Genomic DNA, 16,238 nt, shown 5'->3' with positions numbered 1-16,238 from the left:
CCTCCCCGCCGGGCCGGGGTAGGAGGGGCCGCAGTTCGGGCGGTCCCCCCCATCCCCACTCCCACTCCCCCCCTACGGCCTCTCTCTTCCTCCCTCCCCACCCAACTCGGCAGTCCTGGCTGGTCCCGCCGTCCCAGAATAAGAGCTCTTCGGCGACTCAGAGGCTAAGGCGAGCCCCCTACCCCCATTCCCACTCGCGATCCCCTCCCCTCCCCTCCCCTCCGTGGGCCCGAGATGCCGAAGGCCGCGGGGAGCCAGGAGGCCCGGGCTGCACTCCCGGGTTTGGGCTGTTCGCGACTCCGGTAAGTCTCTGCCCCCTTCACGCACCTAGAAGGGGCCCACGCAGGACGGGCTGTCCTGGTGGCAGGCGGGGGGTCCCCGGAGGGGTCCGAACCTCCTCAGCAGCTAAAGGACACTGCTCTCTCCTCCCTTCTCCCTCGACTTGAGACCCCGAGGGTCACGGCCCCGAGAGTCCGACACCTCCCCTTCTCCTCCCCAGTGAAACCAGCTCGGTCCCCTTCCCCAAGATCAGGGATTGGGGTGACTTCAGAGCTGGAAATTCCCTCTGCTGGGCTCCAAGACGTCCCCTTCCCTCCAAGCCCAGGGTGGTGAGACGTAGGTCTGGGAGTGTGGGGAAAGGGGCTCCGGACTCGATGGGACACCATCCAAACTGGCCTGCCAAACGGGCAGAAGGGTAATGAACAACACCCGCCAATCCTGCTTCTCGTGGATCCCCTCTCCCTCGCCTCCTGCCCTGCTCGGTTCAGAGTTGGGGCAGACGAGTGAATATTGCTTCTGCCCCCAACCAATCTGGGGTATTCTAGGACCGCCCCCCCCCCCCGAACTTTCCCTTTTGCTGTTCTCCCCTTCCCTGCGATCCCCCTAAATGACCGATGCAGGGGAGACTACAGAGGAACAGGGATTGGTCCCGAGACACAAAACGTAGAAAAACCAGGGGTCCTGGTACCTAGCCCGGACGCTGCCTCTAAAGCCACTCTTCCCTCTGCCCCCCGAGCTCGCTGGGGGACGCGGTGTCCTCGGGAAAGGTGTGTGTGTGTGTGTGTGTGTGTGTGTGTGTCTGTGTGTGTGTGTGTGTGTGTGTGTACGTGTGTGTGTGTGTGTACGTGTCCTCGGGAAAGGTGTGTGTGTGTACATGTGTGTGTGTGTGTGTGTGTGTGTGTGTGTGTGTGTGTGTGTGTGTGTGTGTATACGTGCGATCCCGTGGTGTCAGGGCTGAATTTCCGGGAATGAGTCTGGTATCCTAGTGGCAGCGACCCCGGAAAAAAGGGGTCCCGAGGAAGGCTGCCTGGAGGTGCGGGCCAGATCCCCACCTCTATCCCAGAGAAGCGGCTTCTCTAAGTCCCAGGGTCTCCCCTCCTCCACACGGAGGAGGGGCGGATAATTAGCGAGCAGGTTCGAACCCGAACCCAGGTTTGGGGTGCGACATGGGTGGGGTGATTCACACCCCTGGAGAGTTGCCCCCCCTTCCGCCTCACCAACTTGTTTTCCAGGGCCCGCTTCCCCCTTCCCCCCTTCCTCCATGCCCCCCCTCCACACCCTCCCCGCATCTTTGACGTCGTTTCCCTGACTGGACCGCTGGGAGCTGCGTTTGGGTCGGCTCTGGTCTGGGCCAGAGAGAGGCAGGCCTATCTATCAGCCTCTCCCTTTCATCCCTCTCCGCCCCCGGCCCGGCCCCGGGAGGGCTGCCAGGGTCCTCTCGCCTCTGCTGTGTCCTCTAAAGGCCGCCGGATGCCCCCTCCATTCCCTCCCCTCACGAGGGAGGGGGGCGCGGGGGGCAGGTGGCAGCCAAACATTTGGGCCCCACTGGCTTCAGCGCTGACCTCCCTTGACCCACCTCTGTTTTCCCTTTCATCTCTGGCCCGAGCGAGGGAAGTCCCTAAAGGGATAGGTTTCAGGGAGCGGCCAGTTTCCCAGAGCAAATCCTTTATCTGTTCCTTTGGCCAAACAAGTCCATAGTCTGTTTGGGGGTGGGCCGGGGAACGCCGGTGGGGGAATTGTTATTCCCCCCACAACCCCCAGCCCTAAAATCCTCCCCGACCTGGATTCAGCGTTGCAAGAGCCAAAGGGATTTGGGGAGGGTCGGGGGGCTGGGGAAAGTGTGGGAGGCTATGAGCTTGGGTCAGATGGACAGGGTCTAGGAAGCTGGCAGCTGGACTGAGGAGAGTGGAAGTGGGGCAGAACAAAGGCTGCGGGAGAGGGAAAGGAACGGGTCTTTTCCCCCTTCCCGACCAAGGCTTAGAAACCAACACTGTTTGACCTCTAGCATTTGCTCCATCAGTCCTGGCCTCCCCCGGAGCCTCCTACTCTTGACCTGGCTCAGCCTGTGCTGGGAAGGAGAGGGCCGCATTCAGGTAAGGGACAGGGTGTGGGACGCTCTAGAGGGCTCCGGGCCCGCCCCCACCACTCCTCTTGGTTGGGTGCCCAACCCCCCCAGAGTCTGCGGGAGGGGTGGAAGGGCAGAATAAACCAGGCTTGTAAATAAGGACCAGTTCCCTCGGCGTCTCCATAACTCATTCCTCTCCGCCCCCCATTTCCACGGGAGTAGAGCATTGGAAGCTGGGAAGGGACCCAACGGGAGCAGGAACTCCAGGCCTCAGGGAGAAAGATATAGCTGGGGGAGGGGAGGGGCGATAGAGAAAGGAGATGAGTGGGTGGGAGGGCTTATACCCAGGTAAACAGCTCTTCTCTGACCAGCTGACTGGGGTCCTGCCTGCCTACCCCGATGGGGCTGGGGCAGGGGAAGCTGGTAGGGGTTGAGGATGGAGTGGGGTCTAAAATGATGAGCTGCAGAAGTGAGACTTGGAATTAAGTGGGGGAGGGAGGGGACCCCCTTTCTCCCCTAATCTTCCTGCCCCAGCCCTAAATCCTGGGAATCATTGACCCTGCAACCAGGTCTCCACCCAGCCCCTCTTCTCCTGCCAAAACCGGAGGGAGGCCAATCGGTAAGGGGAGGGAGATGGAAGGGGTGAGGAGGGAGAAGTTCACTCTTCTCTGAACCCACTAGGACAGTCCAGCATCCTCCAGAATCTCTCCCACCATCCTACCCTCAAACCTCCTCAAACCACAGGATCATTAGGGTCTCTGGGCAGTGTTTCTGACGCCAGGTCTCCTCCCCCAGGGGAAGGGGAGTGGAGACATCGCCCTGTTTACCGGGTCATTTCCTGTGCTGGGGAAACAGGCCCCCCACAGCCTGAGTCATTGTTCGGCCTGGAATTTGGCCGGGGTTGGGCTGGGGGACAGGAATGGGAGGTTCTGGGGTACACATGGTAAGTGCGGGAGATGGAGAGCCAGGCGTGCCCTCTCCCCTCGTTGGGGGGGGGGGGGGGGGCGGCAGGGGCGGTGTCTCTGCAGCTTTCTTTGGTGAGGTCTGGTGGCCTCTCCATTGCCCCCACCCCTGGCCAGGGTTCCCCACCAGTTCAGTCCTATCCCCAGTCCCCCACCCCTCTCCTTGTCCCTCAAAGGGTGCCTTGGAGAGAGGAAGATTGAATGGGAAGGGGGCACGGTTGTCGGTAGGGGAGTGAGAAGGATGGGGTCAGGAAGGAACTATGCAGAGCTAATGGGGATCAGAGAGGCCCGATCTGGGGTCTCTCCAAACCCACTTGGAAGCTCTGAGGTCCGGTCATAGCCCTGGGAGGAAGCGAGGCCCAGAGTCCAGCCCAGAGGGCTGTGGGAGTGGGAACAGCAGCTTCACTCCCCCACACACACCGCCAGCTGGGAACCGGGGCGAGGGGGCACAGCCCCCTGTCCCTGGCGCCCCTTGATCCTTAATGCTGTTTCCTGTCAAATTCCCTGTTTTCCTCTGCCCCCATCTCCTCCCTTGTCTGGGGGAGTCCCAGAGCCCTCATTTCTCTGCCACTCCTTTACTCCAGTCTTCACCTCCCAAAAAATCAGTCCATGGTTCCCCACAGGACTGCCAGAAACAGTCGTCTTCCGAGCTCCACGGCCCCTGCTTCCCCATCCTCTGTGTCTGTTCTGTTATTGTTATATCTAACCCAGTGCATAGCACAGTTTTAGGCACATAGTAAGTGTTTAATAAACACCATAGAGAACAAACCCTTCCAGCGGGACAGTGGGGGCTGACAGGGCCTCTAGTAACTCCCCAATCTGGGTGAGTTTTCTCACCCCACCCAGTTACCTGTCCCCAACAGTCGCTGATCCGGGGCCCCTGGGTGGGCAGGCACAGAGCTGGGGCCGGAGAGGAGAGGAGAGGAGAGGAGAGGAAGAGGGTGGGGAGGAACCATATTGACAGAGACAGCCTCACCTGGGGGGCAGGAGTGGTCGGGATTGGGCGGGGGGGGGGGGGGAGTGGGAAAGGTGTGTCAGCTGAGGTGTCAGGGGGATTTACTATCTTTTTGTGCCCTCCCCACCCTCCTCTCTCAGAGCTGGGGATCAGCGCTGATGGAAGGAGGTGGGGTAGGTGGGGGCTGGGCTGGCGTGGAAAAGGGATGGGGGCAGAGGGGGATGGCTCTGAGATGAACCATTTGGGAGGGGAGCAAATCCCTCCCCAGTCTCTTCCCCCCAATAAGTCCATTCATTGCTCATCGGACCCATGGATTGAGCCAAGGGGGGATGATTGCATCTTTGAAAAAGCTTTGGAAGCTCTCTCATTTCCCAAGGTTGCGGGACAATGTAGCAGCACTGGCTCGATTTTGTCAGACAAAAAGCTGCTCAACCGCCACCCTGGGGACACTTTGTAGATATTCAAGTTGACTTTATTCATATGCCCAAATGCTGTCACTACACACTATCCATGTTTTTTTCCCAAGGACTGAGGCATAACCACGCTGTAAGGCGAATGTTCAATCCATAGTTAAACACTTCTTAAAAGCAGATGCAGCGTGGCCTAGTGACAAGAGCACAGGCCTGGGAGTCAGAGTATATGGGTTCTGACTCTGGCTCCATCACTTGTCTGCTGTGTGACCTGGGGCAAGTCACCTCACTTCTCTGTGCCTCAGTTACCTCATCTGTAAAACTGGGTTTAAGACTGTGAGCCCCATGTGGGATAAAGACTGTGTCCAATCTGATTATCTTGTATCTACCCCAGCATTTAGAACAGTGCTTGGCACTTAGCAAGCACTTAACAAATGCCATAATTATTATTATTATTTTTATTATTAAGGGGAAACTGGAAGCCTGGTTCTTTGGGTTCTTGGGAGCAGGCCAGCACAGGTTACTCGAAAAGGCCAGAGAGGAGTGGGGATGGAGGCAGGGGAATGGCTGGGGCCGGGGGGCAGGTGGGGGAGGACGCTGGCTGACCCCAGTTGACTTCCCTTAAGTAGGGACCCAACCCCCCGACACTGAGGCTCAACCTGCTGGCCCTGCCCCACTCCACTCGCCAACAGGGGCCTGGGCACTGGACATCATGGGGGGCATGGACTGGCTGCTCCAGCACCTGTGGGGATGGGGCGAGTGTCCGCAGCCGCCGGTGTATCAGGTGGGTGAGGGGCCTGGTGCGGTGTGGGTATAGGGAGAGGGTTGGGGGAGGTGGGGAATGTGGCAGGGGAGGCTACAAGCTCCCCCAACATCTTCCTGATTCCTGGCCTCTCCCATCTCCTGCTTCCCTTTTGCCCGGAGAGTGAGCATGCCTGGCATCCTTCTGCTGCCTTCTCCTCCAGCTGCCGGGCAGCAAGGCCTGAGGTAGAAAGGATCCAGGCATCACCCATGTTCTGCCTAGGTCCTTTCAAGCCACCTGTGGGCATGAGGCAGAGGTGAGGGGGCATTAGAGGGGCCGGACATCAGGCCAGGGTCAGGCAGTGCCAAGCTGGGATTCTGGGCGTAGGTGCCAACTGTTCATTGTGAGCTTAGTGGGTGGAAAATGGGCAGGAAGCCAGTGGGATAAGGCTGGGAAGGGGCAGGCAGGCTGCAAGAGCTAAAGGGTCAGAGGCCCGATCTGGGGCCTCTCTGGTCTCTGCCTGGAAGCTCTGAGGTCTTTTCAGAGTCCCGGGGGAAGCTTGGCCAGGAGTCCATCCCAGGCAGCAGTGGAGGCGAGAACAGTGGCTTCACCCCTGGCCGGGAACCCAGGGGAAGGGACGCTAGCTCTTACAGCTGTCGTGGAGTGGGCACCTATGATTGTAGCGGTTCCCAGCCTCCCACCTAAAACCTCAAGGGGACCTGGGCTAGTCGGCAAGGCTTGGAGGGAGGAAAAGGGAAAAGGACGGACGGTATGTCTTGGACAAAGCCGCTTGGCTGCACCCATCTCAGCCGCCACGCCTGCCGCCTGCACATGTTTCTGCCCTTTAATCCGATTGGAATGTGGCTCTCTTCCCCCGCCCACCCACCCACCCCCGGGTGCTTGGGAAGAGAATGGGCAGCCGGGTCTTGTGGGTGAATGGGGAACTGTAGGAGGGGACTTGTGGGGTAGGGGAGAGAAGAATAGGTGTGTGGCCTCCTGAGAGGGGAGAGGATATCGTGGGGGGACCTGGCCTCCCAGCAGGAGCCAAACCCTTAAAACTGTTCTGTCTGCAGGCTTCCAGAGGAAGATCCATGCAATGGAGACTCCCGTCAGTACCGCCTGTGTCATATCACCGTGAGTCCAGGCGAAGCACTTCCCCACCCCTCCTTAGCACCCCCAAAAACACCTCTGAGCTGGTGAGTCCAGAGAAAGGGGACCCCCAACCAATACACACATGCACACACATACCCCTATTTCAGCCTTTCCCATCCCTAGACACTAGCTCTGGTTAGAAGACTTTGGTGCTGCTTATTTCCCTAACAAGTTGAGGGCATTTCTCCACTTCCTGCAACGCTCGCAAGAAGCAGTGTTGCCTAGTGGTAAGAGCACAGGCCTGGGAGTCAGAGGACCTGGGTTCTAATCCCTGCCCTGCCACCTGTCTCCTGTGTGACCTTGATGATGATGATGGTATTTGTTAATAATAATAATAATGATGGCATTTATTAAGTGCTTACTATGTGCCAAGCACTGCTCTAAGCACTGGGGGGTGGGATATAAGGTAATCAGGTTGTCCCACGTGGGGCTCACAGTCTTAATTCCCATTTTACAGTTGAGGGAACTGAGACACAGAGAAGTTGTGACTTGCCCACAGTCACACAGCTGACAAGTAGCAGAGCCGGAATTAGCACCCTTGACCTCTGACTCCCAGGCACGTGCTCTTTCCATTGAGCCATGCTGCTTCTAAGTCACTTCACTTCTTTGGGTCTCAGTTACCTCATCTGTAAAATGCGGATTAGGACTGTGAGCCCTATGTGGGACACGGACTGTGTCCAACCCAATTAGCTTTTATCTATCCCACTGCTTAGTATAGTGTCTGGCACAAAGTAAGTACTTATTAAATGCCATTTAAAAAACCAGAAAAGATTGGGCCATCTCCCTGACCTTGGCCCAGGAAAAGCTCTGACCTCTCCTCTGCCTGCAGGCCTGTCCCCCGGGAGCTGTGCCTTTCCGGGAATTGCAATGCGCCCTCTACAATGCCAGGCCAATCCCAGGCCACCAGGCTACCTACCAGTGGGTGCCCTTTCATGGGGGTAAGTTTGTCCGGCCTTTTGTCACACCCTGTCATGCTCCTCTGCCTCCTGTCCAGAGGCTGTCCAGTGGCTCCTCTGGGAGAGTGCAGGGTTAGGGCTCATCCTGATTCCCATTTCCCCCACTCCACTTCCTTTTCTGGTCGAACTTCCCCAGTAGACACTGGAATATTTACCTGGGGGTTGGGGGTTGGGAGTTGGGCGGGGTGATACAGCCCACATTTTTCCACCAGATAGCCCCACAGTGACATTACACAGGAGACCACCCTCACCTTGTCCCTACAGAAACCCCCCCGCCTACCCTCATACCACCAAAGTTCTGCCCAAAGCCCAGCCTGCTGGAAGGGGGATGGGTGGGTGGGGAGAGTTTGTGTGACTCTCCTCTCCCTCACCTTTTTCCTTTTCTCCTCTCCATTCTGCTCCCTCGCCCTTTTCCTCTCTCTGCCTCCCCAGCTCCCAACCTGTGTGACCTGAACTGCCTCGCTGAAGGCCACACTTTCTACTACACATTTGGCCGGGTCCTGGATGGGACCCACTGTGGCCCGGACACCGACGGCCTCTGCATCAGTGGCCGATGCCTTGTGAGGACCCCTGCCCCCACCCCCATCCCGGACCCCCTTCTAGGGCCCAGGTCAGCCCCCACCCGTGTCCCCATGGTCCCCCCCTGCTCCAACCCCAAAACGGGGAAGGGGAGGTGTGGGGGGGGTGGACAGTGGTGTAGGGTCCATGGGTTCAGTTACCAATCTTGGGGTCAGAGGAAGAACTGCCACGCCACCTCTCAGGCTCCTGTCACCTCCCACCGCCCCTCTCCCCCGTGCCTCTTCCTCCCTTCTCTAGAGCGTGGGCTGTGATGGTGTCCTAGGTTCGGGGGCTCGGGAGGATCACTGTGGCACGTGCGGTGGCGCCAACGACTCCTGCCTCTTCATCCAGAGGGTGTACCGGGAGGCCGCGCCTACCTCCGGTGATTGCCCCCTCCATGGGTGAATGCTCCGACTCTTGGCTTTCTGCTCCGGGACTCCCATCCCCTCTCCCACCTGCATTCCTTCCCCCAGCAACCCGCCCCATTTGAACAGGGTCCGGAGTCGAGCTGAGTCGAGAGTTCCGAGGGCCGCAACCCCTTTCCCAGCCCTCAACCCTAGCGCTGAACTGCTGCTGCTGGCGCTCTTCCACTCCCGACTGTCTATTCCTGGGGGTGTGCGCTGCTGCTCGCCTAATTTCACTCACCTCTGTGCACATCCCCACAGACATGCATGCGTGGGCCTGAGAGCGCTTACGTGCTTCTGGGCCGCAGGTTGGACAAGGTGCGGGAGGGTACCGGGGGTCCTGATGGGCAGAGTCGCGGACTGTGGTTCTGGAAAGGCAAAGTCACAGGTGCCCCTTCCCTGCTCCCCCTGCCTCCCACCTTCCAGGCTTCTTCGGCTATAGAAATGTGACCCGTATCCCCACCGGGGCCCGACACATCAGGGTAACTGATCAGAGCCGCAACTATCTCGGTACATGTCTCGCGTCCCTCCCCTCTTTTGCCTAACTCTTCTCCTGTGCCCGTTTCCCTTCCATGGATCCCGTTTGGGGCAGGGAGAGGGGAGGCGTGAACAGAGGAGGGAAGGGGTGCAGTGCCAAGCTGGAGGGGAACGGGGAACTCACTGACCCGTGGCCCCTTCCTGCTTGCCCTCCCTTTGCAGCGCTGATGGGCAGCGACGGGCGCCACGTGATTAATGGGAACTGGGCCATCGACTGGCCTGGGGTCTATGAGGTGGCAGGCACCCAGGTGCGATACATCCGCTCAGCTGGCCACCACGAGAGCCTGGAGGCAGTGGGGCCCACGGGCGAGGACCTGCTCTTACAGGTGAGGAGCCTAAGGAATCCCAGAAATTGGGACCACATGGGGCTCTGGGAAGAACTTATTCAATCAATCGATGGTATTTATTGAGCACTTACTATGTGCAGACCACTGTATCAAGTGCTCAGTACAATGCAGCAGAGTTGGTAGACATGTTCCCTACCCACAAGGACCTTACTGTCTAGAGGGGGGAGACTGACATTAATATACATAAATAATTTATAGATATGTACGTAAATTCATTTCACTTCTTCACCTTCACTTATTCATTTTCAGGTATTTACTAGTATTTACCGAGCATCCACTAGGTGCTGGCATGGGGGGGCGGGGGGGGGGGGGAGCGGCGGGGTTAATAAAAATAGAAGTCGCAGTCCTCACTTTCAAAGAGCCTACAATTTAATGGGGGAGAAAGGCAGACACAAATTATTAATGTTGGTTCCCTAGGGATTGTTATTGTAGGGGGTCTACTAGGCTAGAGTATAATAATAATTGCAGTAAGCATTAAGCTTTTACTGTGCGCCAAGCCCTATACTGAGCACTGGGGTAGATAGAAGATAATCAGTTCGGACACAGCCCTGTTCCCACCCTGAGCTCGCAGACTAAGTAGGAGGGGGAACAGGTACTGAATCCCTATTTTACAAATGAGAAGACTGAAGCACAGAGAACTGAAGTAACTTGCCCGAGTTCCCACAACAGGCAAGCGGCAGAGCCAGGATTAGATTAGAGGGCATCCGGGCCTGTGCTCTTTCCATTAGGCCATGCTACTGGGGGAAAACTGTTATAATGGGCTGTCTTGTGGATGTTTTCAAGAGATGTCCAGGAGACCATGTTGAGGCCCAGTTTTAGGCCCAATGTTAGGAGTGTTAGGAAAGTTGGAGCTTGACCTGGGAATTCTGTGCCATCTGTCTCCCCCCACCCCCGACGGCCCCTCTTCCCCTTTAGGTCCTGTTCCAGGAGGCCAACCCTGGCATCGAGTTTGAATTCTGGCTGCCTCGGGCTCTCTACTGGAGCTTCCAGGGGACTTGGGGTGACTTCAGTGCCCTGCGGCAGCCCCAGACCCGAGAGGTGGAGGTGCCCTCCTCCCAGGATCCCCCACCAAGGGCCTGGCCCACCCCCACCCTCCCAGCCCAGCCCAGCCCCCAGGTCACACACAGGCCACGAGAGCCCCCGCAGAGACACCCAGATGACTCCAGGGAGAGAGGTATGCCCCCTTGCTTCTTCCTTCCCCCTCACCCCCGTCCCCCTGATTCCTCCTGATTCCTCCACCAGCCCAATCCCCCAGTGCCTCGGGAGCATGGGGGCTCGAACCCTCCCCTCCCTTGTGGGAGAGGCAGCCAAATCCAGAGGGCTGGAGCTGGGAGGAGTGGGCTTCTCTGGGTGGGTGATGGAAAGGAGACCAGTTCTCCCCTACATAGCATCATCCCCAGGGGCCTCTCTCTCCTCTCTCCTTTCCCTCAACCCCTCCGTGCTTCTCCCAGGGACCTGCCGGGCATGCCCCAACCCCAAGGGCCACTCCCGCCGCTTGCAGCACTACTGCCAGAGTGATTTCGGTAGGACACCCCCCACCCCAACCCCATCCTCACTATCAACCACCAGCCTCGGCCCCGTTCTTGCCCTATGCCAAGGCACTTGATGATGATGATGATGATGGCATTTATTAAGTGCTTACTATGTGCAAAGCACTGTTCTAAGTGCTGGGGAAGTTACAAGGTGATCGGGTTGTCCCACGGGGGGCTCACAGTCTTAATCCCCATTTTACAGATGAGGTAACTGGGGCCCAGAGAAGCTAAGTGACTTGCCCAAGGTCACACAGCTGACAAGTGGCGGAGCCGGGATTTGACCCCATGACCTCTGACTCCAAAGCCCGGGCTCTTTCCACTGAGCCACGCAGCCACTTCCTCCTGGAACCTGGCCAAGGCCCCCTCCTGCCCAGCCTCTCCAGGAGGCTCCCTCTCTGATCAGGGCCCCTTTTGCCCAGCCTTCCAGACTCCTCCTCTCCCTTCCCTTCCCAGGAGCGTTGGGCTGGGACCCCCTTCCGACCCCCTCCCCATCCCTGCCCCTGCTCCACCCCTAGCCTACCTCTGCCCGGCCCTTTGGCCTTTTGGATTCATTCAGTCGTATTTATTGAGCGCGTACTGTGGGCAGAGCACTGTACAAAGCGCTTGGAAAGTTCAATTTGACTCCCGCCACTTTCCCACAGTGTTCCGAGGCCGGGTGCTGGCACGGCGGCAGGTGGGGCAGGAGACCCGCTATGATGTGCAGGTTCAGCACACCTACAAGAACCTGTACCCGCTGGAGCGGCGCGAGTACCTGTGGGCCCCGGGCGTGTGCCCCTGCCCCTTGCTGGCTGAGCAGCGGGAGTACCTGCTGACCGCCCGGCGCCACGTCAACTACGAGGGCACTCTCAACCGCCTGCTGCTGCCCCGAGCTGGCTACGCCCGCCCCTGGTCCCCCCGCCAGGACACCTTGATACGAGAGGCAGCTAAGCATTGCCCGCGCTCACGGGCCGGCTGAGGCCTGGGGGGGGCCAAACCAAGACCATGCGGGGAGGCCCTGGCAGGTGCCCACTGAAGGTGCCCTTCCCGAGGAGGGGCGGAGCCAGGCCTTGCAGAGGGAGGGGCACCTGCAGGAGTCGTGTCTACATTCACGTGTGACCGTTCAATTCCTTCCGACCCGGTCCCACCTCTCCACATTGGGCAGGATAAGAGCCAATGTCTCCCCCCACCCCCGTCCCCTCTCCGGTCGCAGCCACCCTGTAAGCTCTTATGGCTTCCTAGCCCGGACCACAGCTCCCGAGTCTCCCCTGGGGCTCAGGGAGGTTGGCATCACTGGTTCACTGGGCCCCTAGATGATCTCTCTCTACTCCTAGGTTGGGGGCCCAGGTTGTCAGAACCTGGGGCGGGAGTTGAGCCACGATCAGGTGGATGAAGGAGGCGGGACAGCTGACCACCCCTCCCCCGACTACCTGCCGGGAACTCGGACACCTTTGGAGGGTTTCGTCCAGGAGGGGTTGATGTTAAAGGGGAGGGGGAAGGAAGAGGAGGAGTCCCTCAAACCACTTTCCTCGGGAACTGTGGGAATGGGTATTCTCCCAATCCTCCCCCCCCCCCCCCGCATCATCATCATCCACTGAATTTCTATTTTGCTTTTATTTTTCTAAAGCATTTACATATCCATAGTCGCACTTTGTCTTCACAATAGCCCTGTGAGAGAGGAAGAGGCAGCTACTATTATTCCCATTTTACTAATGAGAAAACAGAAGACCAGGAAAGGGCTAAACTACATGCCCGAGATCACCCAGCAAACCAGAGGCTCAGGTCTCCAGCCTCCGAGACTGCACTCTTTCTGCTAGACTGTGCTGCATGCTGCAGGTGCATAAACATACGAAGCCACACGTGTATTACACATGCAACCCCACACATGAAAATGGGCCAAGTCCCATAAACCCATGTAGACATACATGCACATGTGCACACACATATACAGGCACGTCTGCCCCCTTCTTGTTCCTCCAGTTACCCCTCACTCTCCTGGCCCTGTGCCCTCAGCATCCCCCCGCTCTGCCTTTCAGGCTGACTACCCTCCTCCTTCCCCTCACTCCAGGCTGCAGGGCCGGGGGCTCTTACTCTGGCTACTTGGGGGAAGGACTGGTCTCCTCCTGGAGAGGGGAGCCGGGGTACTGGGTGAACCCATCTAGAACAGTCCTGTGGTGAGAGGGCACGACTGAAAGAGAGGAGGCTGGGTGAGGCACAGTTAACATCTCTCGGTCTCACACCAGTGGCCCCAGCAGCTTCCCCCACACCCCTTCATCTCCACACCTCCTTTTCCAGTAATTTATTTTTGCAGAATAAACTAATTCACCTCCATCCCTCCTTTCCTTTTTGTCTGACTTTCCTCTCCCCCCTGCTCCCATAGCTGCCAATTGTTCACTGTGAAGGGATGGGGGAGTAAAATGTCAAGGTGGGGGGAGTGTTCTGGGGAAGGAGGGACAGGTGGGCTGCATGGAGCTAACAGAAGCTCTGGGGGTCTCATTGAAGCCCCATGGGGAGTGAGACCAGGAGTCCAGCCCAGACGGTCGCTGGGGTGGGAATGGCCACTTCACTCCCATCTGGGAACTGGGGGAGGCAGGGAGGGGGGCCATCCACATTAACCCCACAGAACTAACGCCTTGGCCTGCCCCCTCACCCCCATCCCTCCCCTCACTGTCCTGGCCCTGGCAGCTCAAGAAAACACCCTGCCCAGCCAGAGCGGTAGCTGAGGCCCGGTCTGCTTGCTATCCAGACGGAAATAAAAAATCAATAAATTAGTGGAACAAATAAACCAACATTCACAGAACTCATCTTCCCTCCTAAATCCACCCTGTCCTTACCCGTCACAGTTGATGCCACCACCATCCTCTCTGTCCCAGAGCTCATAACCTTGCGGTCATCTTTGACTCTTCTCTGTCTTTCACCTTCCACATTCAGTCTGTCTCTAAAGCCCCATACACATTATTTCCTGTATCTGCCTCTTCCTCTCTACCCCTAGGGCCACCACTCCTACCTCCTGGCTGGTCTCCCCACCTCAGGCCTCTCCCCTCCTCAGTCTAGCTGGCTCTCTGCTGCCTGGATCACATTCTGGAAATGCTGTTCAGAACGCATCACTCCTGGCCTCAAAAAAACCTCGAATGTCTAGAGCCTTTCCCTCCACATCAAACAGGAAGGTCTGATGGTTCACTTCAAGGAACATCTGGTGGTTCCTTCTTACATAGCCACTCTAATAACCTGCTACATCCCAGTTCACAGCCTACTTTCCTCCCAAGCTCACCTTCTCATTGTACCTCAATCTTGACTCTCCCACCTCTGACCCAGTGCTCAAGCCCTTAATAACAATAGTTGTAATATTCATTAAGCTCTTACTGTGTATCAAACAGTATACTAAGCACTGATGAAGATAAAAGATGTCAGACACCATCCCTGTTCCTCTTGAGGCTCACAGTCTAAGGGGAAGGGAGAACAGGAATTGAATCCAAATGTTCCAAATGAGGAAACTGAGGCACAGAGAAGCCAAGTGACTTGCCGAAGGTCACACAGCAGGCAAGTGGTAGAGTTGGGAGTCTCTTGAGTCCCAGTCCCTCTTGTTACTTCTCTGGATGTAAATGAGTGCAGCGCTACTTTCTGTGACTGAGAATCACTTTCTGTGAATGATTAATTTCTTTGAGCTCTTTTAAGTACCATGTTTTGTTGCCAACTTGTACTTCCCAAGCACTTAGTACAGTGCTCTGCACACAGTAAGCACTCAATAAATACGATTGAATGGAGTACCAACACTCTCTACAAGCTGATGGCTACCTTACAAAGGTCTATCATTTCAAGCACATCAGAAGCTAAAGGTACATACCCTAAGGAAGGCTGTCCATCTCTTCCAGCTAATACTCCCAACAATGCTTCCACCATTGAAGTCCCCCTGCCTGGATTCCCTTTCCTTTCAAATCTGCTGGGTCCCAATCTCTCCCGACTTTCAAATGCCTTCTGAAAAGCCCTTCCCTATCCCTTAGCACTAATGTATTTATCAGTTTTCTTATTCCTTAATTATCCCTATTTATCCCTTCCCCATCTAAATCCTCAGTTCCCCTACTCCCTCGCCCTTGCACTTTGATTTGCATCCTTTATTCAACAACCCACATCACTTATGTACACATCCATAATTTATTTTAATGTCTGTCTCTGCCCCAAGAGCTGAAGCTCCTTGTGGTTCCAACTCTGTTATACCATACTCTCCATTTAGTAGAATTCTGCACACCAAAAATGCTCAATAAATACATCTGACAGCTTGATTACTATTGATTGCCAATTGCAGCTAAGCTTTTTCTCTTGTTCCCACTGAATGTACACAGTTTTGCAGCTTTCTGTCTCCCCCATTAGATTCTAAAGCTCCTTGAGGGCAGGGTACACGTCTCCTTTCTCAGATCGTATTCTCTCAAATGACGAGTACCACACTCAGTAAATCCTGAAGGAAGAGTAAACGCGCGGGCAGCTTGTGGGATTGTGCTATCAGGGACGGTGGGCGTGAGTTAGGGAATGCCTCTGTCTTCTTTCCTGCCCCCTTAGAGCAGGCAGCGGCCCCTACGGCCCCAGTCCATTTGCAGAAATGGCCTCTATACCAAGATGGGGATTTCTCAGCTAGATTCCAATCCCAGGACTGGGAATCCTGGACCCGTCTTCCTGGCCTGCTTTTCCTCCTCTCCTCATGCTCCCCAACAGCCTTCCCACTGCCCCTCCCCAAAGGCCTTTGGCATGGCTCCCATCGCAGCAGCACCCTGTCCCCACAAGGGACTTCTCTTCCCCTGACTGAGGAGGGGAGATAGATGATGGGGCAGTCACACAGGCACCATGCCTGCCCTTCTCTCTCTAGACACTTTCACTATACCTTTTCCCTCCCTCTCTCCTCCATTCCCTTTTCTCAACTAGGAGAACTGCTCAGACAAGGAGAAGGCATCTCTAGACTGTGAGCTCACTGTGGGCAGGGAATATGTCTGTTGTTGTAGTGCACTCTCCCAAGTGCTTAGTACGGGGCTTTGCACATGGTAAGCGCTCAATAAATACGATTGAATGAGTGAATTAGAGGAGCTGATGCCCACCCACACCAAGCTCCTTCAATGGCGGACTTCCCCCACCACCAGAGTAGAACCTCTATAATTTCTTGTTAAGCACTTACTCTGTGCCAGGCACTGTGCTAAGCACTGGGGTAGATATAAGATAATCAGGTTGGAAACAGTTCGTGTCCCACGTGGGGCTCACAGTCTTCATCCTTATTTTACAGATGAGGGAACTGAGGCACAGAAGAGTTAAGTGACTCACCCAGTGTCATAGCAGACAAGTTGTGGAGCTGGGATTAGAACCCAGGTCTGGGCTCTATC

The 16,238-nt window shown here is 56.6% G+C and overlaps 1 protein-coding gene across 1 annotated transcript; it reads left to right on the top strand.

Moving 5' to 3' along the window:
- Positions 1 to 110: 110 nt before the first annotated feature.
- Positions 111 to 13,305, top strand: ADAMTSL5 (ADAMTS like 5). Its single transcript, XM_038771769.1, has 12 exons — positions 111 to 302; positions 2,285 to 2,372; positions 5,301 to 5,455; positions 6,487 to 6,547; positions 7,395 to 7,503; positions 7,954 to 8,081; positions 8,338 to 8,461; positions 8,910 to 8,993; positions 9,183 to 9,346; positions 10,283 to 10,446; positions 10,484 to 10,890; positions 11,541 to 13,305. The coding sequence occupies exons 1-12, from the start codon at positions 235 to 237 to the stop codon at positions 11,852 to 11,854; spliced, it is 1,866 nt and encodes a 621-aa protein (XP_038627697.1). The 5' UTR covers positions 111 to 234; the 3' UTR covers positions 11,855 to 13,305.
- The last annotated feature ends 2,933 nt before the right edge of the window (positions 13,306 to 16,238 follow it).

Source organism: Tachyglossus aculeatus, chromosome X1 (genome assembly GCF_015852505.1).
Source record: "Tachyglossus aculeatus isolate mTacAcu1 chromosome X1, mTacAcu1.pri, whole genome shotgun sequence".
NCBI classification, from domain to species: domain Eukaryota; kingdom Metazoa; phylum Chordata; class Mammalia; order Monotremata; family Tachyglossidae; genus Tachyglossus; species Tachyglossus aculeatus.
The sequence above is the reverse complement of the archived record's forward strand: the minus strand, read 5'-3'. Positions and strand labels throughout refer to the sequence as shown.

What these genes read in the sequence shown, in the direction of transcription:
- ADAMTSL5 (XM_038771769.1), top strand. Translation starts at nt 235, where the DNA reads ATGCCGAAGGCCGCGGGGAGCCAGGAGGCCCGGGCTGCACTCCCGGGT. An exon ending in GGAGGCCGCGCCTACCTCCG is followed by an intron (nt 8,462 to 8,909) that starts GTGATTGCCCCC and finishes CCCACCTTCCAG; the next exon opens with GCTTCTTCGGCTATAGAAAT. An exon ending in GATCCCCCACCAAGGGCCTG is followed by an intron (nt 10,447 to 10,483) that starts GCCCACCCCCAC and finishes CCCAGCCCCCAG; the next exon opens with GTCACACACAGGCCACGAGA.